The 12,514-nt window shown below is 40.8% G+C and overlaps 1 protein-coding gene across 3 annotated transcripts in view; it reads right to left on the bottom strand.

Moving 5' to 3' along the window:
• PAPSS1 (3'-phosphoadenosine 5'-phosphosulfate synthase 1) overlaps positions 1-12,514 on the bottom strand; it is a 104,378-nt gene that overhangs the window by 26,692 nt on the left and 65,172 nt on the right. For all 3 annotated transcript variants that reach the window (XM_019416712.2, XM_019416704.2, XM_019416722.2), the window contains exon 10: positions 6,511-6,779. In XM_019416712.2, the coding sequence (XP_019272257.2) occupies positions 6,511-6,779 (269 nt within the window). The remainder of the gene's footprint in view (positions 1-6,510; positions 6,780-12,514) is intronic.

Here is a 12,514-nt window from a genome sequence, read left to right as displayed (position 1 = left end):
AGCTATTAGCTGCACACATTCACATTCCGTAATACATGGGACTTTCAGCACTCTCATGCATTTATTTATCCTTCACAAAAATGGATTTAGTATTTTGTGAGATAGGACAACCACAATTTCCTACAGTCAATGGATACCTCACAAAAATGAAAATGCACGCACATAACACCTTTTCAGCATTAGAAAAGTAACTCTCGCTCCACATGCCTCCCCCACCCACCCAATTCCTAAAATGGAATTTAGGAATCAAGCCATTAAATCTTTACAGACTGGAAAATCAGGGACATCCTGTTGATAACCAAACAGGCTTAACAGCTGCTCATTGCTCTAAAAAGCATTTGTGCTAGGGAAACAAATCTGGTACCAATGCCTTCTAAATGACCTACAGAAAATGATTAAAGGAAGAGTCATTGTTTTTATTTTTTTATTATTATTAGTTGGCAAATAAGCATTACTGGCAGACTTTTTCCTGATGTCACTGGAAAAGCTACAAAAAAATGAGTGTTTTTTTAATTACAGAAAAATTTTTCACTTAAGGCTGTGAATAAGCCAAATAAGTCAAACACTCAAGGGGGGTGGGGGGGTGCACTTGCACTTGAGAAAAAGAAATAGTTTTCTTAAGTCACTCAATCTAACAGTTTACACCCTGCCAGGTCGTAAACAGTAAAACATTTAAGGGGTTTAAAATACAAAGGTGTTTACTAGAACTTCTAGTTTGTTCTTTAAAAAGTTCAGAAGTTAAAAACTGCCCCTTGCTCAGGTACCAGATCAGTGCTTCCTGACAAGAGCCACACCCCTTAGCTTATAACTAATACTCCAGATAGAGATCTACAAGGCAGATACAACTTTAAGGTGCTTTTATACTCTTCTAGAAAACGTGAGAGCTCTGTGCAGGCACCTGACTTCTTTGCCCTCCCACCCACTGGCAAAGCACAGGCCCCTTAGGGACTTCCGGGCAGCAAGGAGCTCTGGAGAAGAGAACAGCAGGCCATGGAATCAGGCCACAGTTTCAGCACCACTCTGCAGTCATGCTGGTGAAAGATCTGACTCGCTTTTTGACCTAACTCCAGAGAGGCTCCTCTAAGCCCTCAGTGTCCTTCCATGTACAGCTCGTGTGACCCAGCTTTAGCAAAATTCTTGCCAAGTCAGGTTAGCCAAAACTCTCCATCCTCGACATGTGATCAAATTCTTCTTCCTCACCTGCACCCCCCAACCAAGTGATACTGGATCAGGTGGCCTACTTTCAGCAAGAATCCTGCGACGTCTGCTTAACTGAAATCATCCCTTGCTCATAACTTCTGATGTTTCCTCTTGGTAATTTTCTATCCACTGACCAGCCCCCTCCAACCACCTCCCCACCCTTTCCCCACTACCACCCACTCTGCCCTTTGGCTGTCAATCCCCACTTTAGCAGTATTCAGAAGTGAGCATAGTTTTATACTGGACTCTTTTCCCTATCGCAATAGTTCCTGAATAAAATCTGCTTTTACCACTTTACTGTCCCACTCTTGATGTTCTCTGATGGACCACCATTGCTACTTGACCTCTCTGAGCTTCAGTAACCTCATCTGTAAAATGAGAACAAAGCTGTCTCATTGAGTTGTTGTGGGGATGAGGTTATACAATGTAGGCAAAGAATCTATTCAGTGTGACAGACACACACCCAGGCACTCAAAAAGTGGTTATTTTCATTGTCTTTTTATTATTTATTTTCATGTTATTTATATATTATCTCAAACACCAAAGGACATTCCAAACCAAAGGACATGAAGTCTGTTCCAGAGGAGGTCACCCCTCCAAAGCTAAAATTCTAGGACTTCACACAGATTGACAAGTGCCCTGAGGTATAGGCAGTTCCCATGATGTGGGGACAGAATCCTAGGGGTGTTGAGAACTTGCAGCAAAGCAGTTTGTTATTGTTTTTAGTAAAGATGGTTGATATTATTATCATGTGCTGTCACCAACCAGGCAATGTATTAAATGATTTACATCATCCTATCCACTCCTAACAACAACAACAACAACAACAACAAAAAGATAGGCAGATATTACTAATACCATGAGGCAGGTATCATAAGAATACAAAGAGCAAGAATACAGATGGACAAAAATATCTCACAACCCCCAATTCTAGGCTGTGATGAACAAAAAATAAGTTTGAAAGCCACTGTGTACAAGTTCCTCTTCCAGTGAACACCAGACAGGGCCATCTAACCTCAATGTTTTGGGACTCTTATAGGATGATTTAAGAATTTATTTCCAAACTCTTTTTCAAAACATATGTGGCCACTTATTTCAAAACATATTTTGGGGTGCCTAGGTGGCTCAGTCAGTTAAGCATCTGATTCTTGGTTTCAGCTCAAGTCATAATCTCATGGTTCATGAGCTCGAGCCCTCCACGGAGCCTGCTTGGGATTTCCTCTCTTTCTTTCTCAAAGTAAATATTTAAAAATATATATTTTAACAATATACCACAAAATTAAAAAAAAAAATTTTGTGGAAGTTATAGTACATGGCCCTGGACCCAGACTATCTATAGACTACTCTGTGATCTAGAAAAGTTTATTAACAGCTCTACCTCAGTTTCCTCATCTGTAAACTGAGAATAATCATACCTACCCTCTTAGTGTTACTAGAAAGAATAAGTTAGCTACTACACATAAAATCCCTGAAATGTTGCCAGGCAAATACAGTAAAAACTCAGTGAAAATGAGCTATTATTATATTCCATTTCTCAATCATTGTATATAAATACAACTCATTTCCCACTTCTCCATTTCCTCTCCAGTAAAACTGGCTCAATAAAAACATTTTTGAGGTTGGCTAAGAAGTAGTAAAGTATCATAAAATGTGCGGCTAAATAGGCTAAAGGAACAAACAGGCTAAAATGGAAGAGAAGAGATAATCATGTATAGTGAGGACATAACTTATTTTCTCACTTGGAAGAGTAGAATGGTACAACCACAAGGGAAAACTGATGCACAGCATGTGCTGAAGCTGAACAAATGCATACCCTATGACCCACCAATGCTAGCCCTAGAAATATACCAACACAAATGTCCATGAAAAGACATGCACTTAAAATCCTCATACTAGCACTATTTTTTTTTTTATGTTTGTTTATTTTTGAGAGAGAGCCAGGGGGAGGGGCAGAAAGAGAGGAGGACAGAGAATCTCAAGCAGGCTCCACACCATCAGGGCTTGAACTCACAATCTGTGAGATCATGACCTAAGCCAAAATCAAGAGTTGGATGCTTAATCAACTGAGCCACCTCCAGGATTATTCTTTTTTTTTTTTTTTTTTTATGAAATTTATTGTCAAATTGGTTTCCATACAACACCCAATTTTTTTTCCAGCATTATTCTTAATAGCAAAGCACTGGCGACTGCCCAAATGCCCACCAACAGAATTGGGTGTAGTCACACACAAGTACGGTAGTACTTAGTGACTGTACTAAGAATAACCACACACGATGTGAGTTTCAGAAACACAATGTAAAATGAAAGAAACCAGACACAAAAAAAGTATATACTGTATGATTTCAGTTATAAAAAGGCTGGACTGGATGTTGTGATGCAACGCTTGGGTCCCCCCAGGAAAAGAGGACTCTTTCCTAGCTTCTGGGAGAGGGGCCAACACACACCCAGCAGCTGTCAGCCTTCTTCAGAAACTGCCTCTGCAGAAAAGAGCAACAGTGGCCAAGGGCATGCCCCTTCCCTGGGCAGCCAATCACTGGTCAACACAGGGGCGTCAGTGACTATTTCTTCTGCAACATGGAACATCTCTGAGGGCCTTTCCATGACTCCATAGGGTCAAATCAGGCTTCCACTAAGACTGAATCACAGCTCAACTTTTCCCTCTACCCAACCCCACTCCCTTCCTCTCTCTCTCCTCTTCCATGAGCGTTGATCCCAAGGGCTCTCCCTAATACATTTCCTGAACTCTAACCTTGCTCTCAGAGTCTGCTTCCCAGGGTATCCACACTTTGGCACAAGCAAATTGGACCCACGATGTAAGAAGTGAGGATAGCAATGACCACCTGGGGGAAAACAGGGAGGGAACAGAAGGACAGGAAGGACAGCATGTAGGGTGCAGATTAATAGTCTTTGTTTTTTAAAGTCTGGATGCTGGCCGTATAACTGTTCAAATGGGAGAAATTCATTGAACCATACATCTGTAAAACGTGCGCTGCTTCCTACGTATGCTACACTTAAATATGAGGTTCAAATAAAATAAGACAAACTAGAAAACGACCTGGACAGACCCTTTAAAGAACATTTAGTCCGACCTCCCTGTGCACCAGTTAAATAATCATTTATTGTGCATTTAAATGTAACCCAGAGAAGTCCAAAGAAGCCTAACCTGAGATTACAAACCAACCAGTGGCAAACCACAACCATGCCTGGACGCCCCGACAGCAGGCTTGTAGTGTCTTCACCAGACAATGCCCCGACGGGTAGCCACAGGAGTCAAATCTGAGGCCAAGGAAGGGCCTGCTGCAGCCAGCTCACCAACAAGTCAGCTATGCTTGCCAAAAACTCAACCCTTAGATAAGCCAAAATGCTAGCTTGCACCCCAAATGTACCTTTACATACCTTCACCTTTGAATCTTCCATAAGAAACAGCCCAGGTTCTGAAATCAGAAGATGTAAAAACCTTTCCGATGTAGACAAAACAGCATGCTTCCATCCTCTATTGTGTTCTCTCAAGAAAGCATAATCTGTTTTTACCATAGCTGGCTGTTTTTACTATTTATCCTCTCAGCCTCACCTTTTTAAAAGCAATTTTTGGTTTATTTAAAATGTCATCTCTCTTCCCCTTTTACATAAGGACAAAGAAACGAAACACAAAGAGGACAAAATATATCCTGGATTGGGATGGTAAAGCCCTTCCCTTTCCTAGGTAGCCTATTCCTGACGCTGGTCGCTTGGGTCACTCCCATTTTCAAAACCACTCATCCAAACTCCGCAGAATTTCAGACCAAATGATTCCTTTAAAATGATAATGAAGACAGCACCAAAGGAAAGGGTGTGGAACTACTGGAACAAAATTCGTTATTTTCTCAAAAACAATTTAATCACTCTTTGAGATATAAGAACTAAAGGTCGCAGTGGTCTCTAGGAAACTTAAAGGGCGGCGATCACTGCCCCATTTTCACGAACGTTTGATACCAACAAAGAGAGAAGAATATGAGGAGTTTTATCTACTGAAGTTCCAATGCATTATTTACATTGGATCTAAGAAGAGAATCAAATACATTTTAATCTTTCAGCTTTTTTGTTATGATTGTTTTATCTTTGTTGGTTTTTCTTGGATAAAGAGTAAGAGTGTACAACCCCACAACTAAGTTCCAATGAAAATCTTTAGGCTTGAGCCTAAACAGCCAAACACGCTTGGATTTCCTAAATGTTTTTGGAGGAAGACATCACAGAATATACACAAATTATTTAGATCTTTTTTAAAAGGGTTTGCCTCCCAAGTAAATATAAATAAATTGATAATGTGCACTTCATCTTGAAAATTCAACAAAAAGCTGGCTAGGAATTTGCCACATACTGTTTCTTAGGTCATTCATGGATTTTTTCATCCATTCAACAAAATTTTTTTTTGAATGCCTATTCTGCCTTGAAGCAAAAACCTGATTAAGTGCTCTTCTATATGTATGCTCATAAAAAGATCTCAAAACATTCTTTTTGCCCACTAAAGAGAACTCCAGAACCCTCCTCCCACCAAATATCAAGAAGTAATTTTGGGGCACCTGGATAGCTCAGTCAGTTAAGTGTCTGACTCTTGCTTTGGCTCAGGTCATGATCTCACAGTTTAGGAGTTCAAGCCCTGCATCAGGCTCTGTGCTGTCAGTGCAGAGCCTGGTTTGGATTCTGTCTCTCCCTCTCTCTCTGCCCCTCCCTGGCTCATTCTCTCTCTCTCCCTCAAAATAAATAAATAAACTTAAAATAATTTAAAAAAAAAATAATAATTTACTTCCTGACTCTATTCTGCTCCAGTCTTTTATAAACAGATGAAGAATGTGTTCTGAGAATTTTTTAAAAGGTACCATGCTTACCTTCCCACTAAAATACCTGTGGCCCTTCCAAAATTTAGAAGCTACAAAAATCAGACCAAATCTGTTTCCAGGGAAGAATGACACTACTTTGTTAAAGGACTAAGATGGGTATTATCAGAGCCCAGTCTGTAACCTAGCCAACAGTTTTAAGGGGTACCTCTGTCACACCTTCCCAAGCTCACTGAGCCATCTGTCTGCAGGGAATGTTCCCTCCTTCACAAAACTGGGACCAAAAGCCACAATAAGAGCAAGAGAAGTCTCTGTCTTCTTGTTCACAAGAAGGCTGCTTTTCTGGGACCACCTCTAAAGAACATTCCCAACAGAGCATGAGAGTACTCCAGGCAATGACTGGAGCAGACCAACAGATCAGAGAAATATCCACTCTAGCTGTATTAGTAAATGTGATTTCAACTGTGCTGCAGTTCAAATCTTAAAAGCAGTCTACCTCAGTTGGCCCAGCGTACATCATGGGAGATGGGAAGATGGCCACCACTGTTGTTTCTGGATTCAGGACTCCTTCTTCCAGTACTGCAGCATGCTGCTTCATACGCCACATCAAAGGGACATCATCATCCTTGGTCCAACCCCCAAGAGGGTGAAGGAGAAGGACAGGGCGCCGATAGCCCCTCTCTAGAAGTTGTTTATGGGTATCCTGCATTAACAGAGCATGTCCATTGTGCACTGGGTTGCGTAATTGAAATGCAAAGACAGCATCTGAAAAGAGAATTTCCAGAGTCAAGAATAGTACTTTTCTAACAGATTACCTTCCAAAGGATAAGCAATTCTTCCTAAAGCTTGATGCTTAGGATTAAACAAACATACATGCCCACAATCAGAGACTAGTGAAAAACATATACTGCTTTGACCTTTTACTCCAAGGCAACTTGACCTCTACTTCTGCTATGTTTTTACTTTACAAATTTTACATGCCTGAGGATGTGTAATAGAATGGTCATGGATTTACAACAATTGCTTTCTGCATTCACGGGGAACGAGAATAATCACCAGACTTTCTGGTCCCAACATCCTGGTTCAGCTGCTCACAATGGATATAATTTCTTGGCCTATGCCGTAATTACCCACCAGGTCAATCCCTCCATAGTACCTAAGACACTGCATTATTAAAAGGAGACAGGAAGGTAGAAAAATTTATAGTTTAAAGAAGTTACTTACTACCCAAATGTGCTCATATACACTGATTAACTTTGCTTGACTAGAACCCTATGTTGTTTTGTGATGCCAGGTCTAGATTTTGTATTACAGTTTTTAGCAACAACACTATCCCTCACAAGAGCCATTGCTATCACCCAAGCAATGAAAACTCCTAGACTAATTCTGCTTACAACCCTGGCTTTACTCCCACATGGAGCTTGCTAACAGGCTATGTTCTTAGAAAGCATGGTTCTTTGGAGTCATAGAGAAATTTCACAGAACAGAGTGGTGAACCCAGTTAGAAGAGCTGTGTGTTTTACTGCCCTCACAACATGTGGTAGAGCATCAAGCCATGTTGGTCCAAGCCTGACTCAGAAGAATATCTTCCCCTCTTCTAACAACTGTAAGTCAAATCATACAATGTCTTCCCCAATCTGTTCTGAATTCTGTCTTCTATCATGATGACAAAAGGCCACAGGAGGAAATTTGTGGCACCTTACTTGACCAGCAGTTTGGGGTTTTTTGAGCGCGGGGGGGGGGGTGGGGGTGCACACATCCTGTGATATTCCAAGATTTACAGCATTATTGTTATGCTTTGAAGTTGTTAGGTTACCTTTTATACATGAACAAGGCTGGTTTTCACCCATGAAATAGCTGATACAAGGTACAAAGAATAAGGAAGTCTTGATACAAATATATGAGCATTTAAAACTATTCTGCCTTAAGAAGATGGGAAGAGGGTACACACCTGAAAGTTTTTCTATCCTGAATTCACTTCAAATTTTGTTTTATATATGGATATAAAAAGATCCCCAAACATCCCTTTGACCATTAAGTAAAACTCCATAATTCCTCCTACTCTGGGAGCAAGAAGCAATTTTACCTCCTGACTCTATTGCATATACTCTAGTCCTTCATAAAAGGACAAATGAAGAATGTATATATTTCCCCACTTAGGAGATTACTTACTGCCTGACCTTACCCACTCTGATTCTGGCCTAAGTCTGGTCACTCACCTCTCTCCTCTCTTCCCTTCACTTTATGCTCCCCATTCTTTATAAACAGCCTGATCTCAACAAACACACTTAGTAAGCATCAGTGAATCCTCCTCCTGAGCCAATGGGAGTCACTGCACTGATAGGGAGTCGGGGGGAGACTCCAGACTCACACCTCAGGGAGTGGGGAGGACTCTGGGCCAGCACAAGTCTGCAGCACCACGGCCCAGGAGACCACCTGTTTGGGAGACTGCTTACATACAGCAAGGGAGAGCAAATACATAAATATAGTAAGGATAATGAGAGCCAGGATTCTCAACTGTAAGAGATGGTGGCGCCTGGGTGGCTCAGTTGGTTGAGAGTATGACTTTGGCTCAGATCATGATCTCACGGTTTGTGGGTTCAAGCCTGCATCAGACTCGCTGCTGTCAGCCCAGAGCCTGCTTCGGAACCTCTGTCTCCCTCCCTCTCTCTGCCCCTCCCCGACTATTAAAAACATTAAAACAAAAAACTGTCGGAGATGGAAGGCATAAATACGGAAAGGAGAAAGGCTAGAATAGACTATGTGGTACTGAATTAGGACTGAAAGTATCGGCATGAGCTCATGGTCTTCACCTATAAATGTGTGGGGTTGTGTGTGTGTGTGTGTGCATATACATATACACACCTCTTAGTTCTGTCCACTGAAAGGTCCTGCAAGCAACCACTACCCAAGGACAATGAGCAAAACAAAAGCACAAATTTTCTATTCTAAATACCACTGGCAAAATGGCTGATTCTAGGGCTAGGGCAAGGCAAGTACAACATGAGCTGGAACATCTTGTGTGTCATAAAGAAAGGAAGTGCTCAGAAAATGAGTGGGTAGAGCAACCAGTATGACCCAATGACTAACCCCAATGGCCAACCCAGGACAAGTTAAACACCAACGTAAATAATAATGCTAATGATAGTAATGAATTGTAACCTACTGAGTAAAACAGGAATATGTGAGTCCATAAAGAATAAAATAAACAAGGGGCACCGGGTGGCTCAGTCAGTTAAGCATCCGACTTCGGCTCAGGTCATGATCTCACAGTCTGTGAGTTCGAGCCCTGCATCAGGCTCTGTGCTGACAACTTAGAGCCTGGAGCCTGCTTCAGATTCTGCGTCTCGCTCTCTTTCTACCGCTCCCCCGCTCATCCTCCCTCTCTCAAAAATAAATAAACATTAAAAAAAGTTAAGAATAAAATAAATGAATAAACCAATGGGAGAGAATGGAATACTCTACCTTATGGCAGAAGGTCAACAAACAAATGTAGGAAGAATAACAATTAGAAAACTCACCATTTGGCAGTATCTGGTTTTTGTTTGTTTTGTTACTTTCTATAATTTATTTATTTTTTTATAATTTACATCCAAATTAGTTAGCACATGGTGCAACAATGATTTCAAGAGTAGATTCCTTAAGCCCCTTACCCATTTAGCCCATCCTCCCCCCCCCACAACCCCTCCAGCAACCCTCTGTTTATTCTCTGTATTTAAGAGTCTCTTAATGTTTTATGCCCCTCCATGCTTTTATATTATTTTTGCTTCCCTTAAAACTAGTGGGTAAAAGTTTGATAATAGGATATTTATAGTTTCAAAATCTCTCTCCAAAAATACTTCTTAGTAAGTACAAAATTTGTTAACTTTACAGCAGGAAAACCTGGCAAACAATCTTAAACAAGAGAGAAATGTAAATTTTTTTTAAAAGTTCATCTTAAAAAAAAAGTTTAGGACCAATCAAAATTGTGAGCCACCAAATATGATGCACTGAGAACTCACAAATGCTTCCAGTAGGATCTCTGACAAAATTGTATAACCTGAATCTAATTGTGAGGAAACAGCAGATAAATCCAAACGACAGACATTCCACAAAATAAATGATAGGTACTCTTAAAAAATGTCAAGGTCATAAAAGACACAATTCCAGACTGAAGTAGACTAAAGAGCCATGACTGAGTCCTGAACCAGAAAGGAAAGGTGGCAAAGAAAAAACATGATTGCTGTTGTTGGTTTTGCTCTAAAGGACCTTCGTAAGACAATGGCAGCATTTGAACAGAGTATATGGGCTTGACAGTGTTACATCAATATTCTTTGCCAGAGTTTGACAAGCATGCTATGGTTAGGCAGGAGATTGGAATTTTTAGGAAAGGCATGTAGACATACTAAGGGGTAATGAGGCATCCCCTCATGTCTACAACTTTCAGGGAAAGTGAGAACAACAAAGCAAATAAAGTATAATGTTAGTAGCTGTGGATTCTGGCTGAATGTACAGGAATTCCTGATACTATTTTTGTAATTTTTCTATACATCTAAAATTATTTCAAAACAAAAAGTTAAAAAAACGTAAAAAATTATGACAAGAGACATATGAAGCAAATACAATGTGTGGACCTTATTTACATTCCGATTCAAACAAACTATTAAAAAAAGTGACTACAAGGAGGGGCACTGGATGGCTCCATCAGTTAAACACTAGACTCTTTTTGGGGGGGGGGGGGGGCATTTTATTTATTTTGAGAGAGACAGATACAACGCAAGTAGGGGAGGAGCAGTGAGAGGCAGAGAGAGTGAATCCCAAGCAGGTCCTGACCTGGGGCTCATACTCACAAAACTGTGAGACCATGACCTGAGCCAAAACCAAGAGTAAGACGCTTAACTGACTAAGCCACCCAGGCGCCCTAAACATCTGACTCTGGATTTCGGCTCAGGTCATGATCTCACAGTTTGTGAGATCAAGCCCCACTCTGGGCGCAGTGCACAGCCCCAGAGCCTGCTTGGGATTCTCTCTGCCCCTCCCCCACCTGCACACACACACACACACTCTTTGTCTCTCAAAATAAATGAACTTTAAAAAAAATTTCAAATTTGGGGTGCCTGAGTGGCTCAGTCGGTTGAGCGTCCAACTTCAGCTCAGGTCGTGATCTCACAGCATGAGTTCGAGTCCCACGTCGGGCTCTGTGCTGACAGCTCAGAGCCTGAAGCCTGCTTCAGATTCTGTCTCCGTCTCTCTTTGCCCCTCCCCTGTTTGCGCTGCTCTCTCTAATATAAATAAACATTAAAAAAAAAAAAAAAAAAAAAAACCTTTGGGGGCACCTGGGTGGCTCAATCGGTTAAGTGTCTGATTTCAGCTCAGGTCATGATCTCATGGTTTGTGAGTTTGAGTCCTGCGTCAGACTTTGTGCTGTCAGTTCAGAGCCTGGAGCCTGCTTCGGATTCTGTGTCTCCCTGTGTCTCTCTGCCCCTCCCCCGTTCACACTGTCTCTGTCTCTCAAAAAATGAATAAACGTTAAAAAAAATGTTTTTAATTAAAAAAAACTTTTTAATTAAAAAATTTAAATAAATAAATAAATAAATATTCCTGGCAAGAAACTAAACCCACTGTTCTACTGGTGGCTCAACATAACCACCATAACACACCAACATAAACTCACACTGTCAGATGGTGTTTGCAAGATGAGGGTGCGTTAGCACTGTGCTCATTAGCTTCTGTCCTCCTTAATCAGGAACAGGCATCTATCTTTGAATAGGGCCCCTGGGTGATATATCTCAGGTATGACCACTACATGCCTAGACTTCAATCAGATCAAATCTGATTTTGTAAAATCACCATTTGGCAGGATTATTTATACGACAGGATGTGCAAAAGGAAACATATAGAATAAACGGTCTCAAAGACACATATTTCACAGATCCTTATAATTTATTATCTATGCAGGCTTTCTTTCCAAAAAGAATTAATCTAGCTCCACACTGAACATTTAACAGATAAAGTTAAGACAGATGACTCAGTAAAAATGCGTTAGCAGCATATGAAGGACTTTACTGCCAACATTTCTTCCAGGTAGAATTATTTCCTTACTATCTGCTCCTCAGAAATCCAATGACCGACCATTTGATCTGTCTGCCCATTTTTTCTTGCCAATATTACCAGGTCTCTCCTAAACTTCTAGTCAATCTCTTCTAACTATTTATCAATATATTACACAAATGGTTTGAGCTGTTAGTTGCAGGCTATATTTTCATCCCTACCATCATGTGGTTTGTCCACTAGAGAACTTACCTGGATGAACAATATAATAGGAATACCTGATCCATTGGAAGCTGACACCCCAGGATATTGTCCCAACTAACACAACCCCATGCATCACTATTCAATTTTCCTCCATCAATTTTCCATCAAGGATGGAAAAAAAATTATGAGCCACTATGGACCTGGGGCCACTAATACTTATAGCAACTGTCATTATTGCCTCACATCCTCATCCTCATTTTCTAAAG

This window comes from Panthera pardus, unplaced genomic scaffold, assembly GCF_024362965.1.
Source record: "Panthera pardus isolate Hobbes unplaced genomic scaffold, ASM2436296v1 HiC_scaffold_13, whole genome shotgun sequence".
Lineage (NCBI taxonomy): Eukaryota > Metazoa > Chordata > Mammalia > Carnivora > Felidae > Panthera > Panthera pardus.
This window is presented reverse-complemented; position numbering and strand designations above follow the sequence as displayed.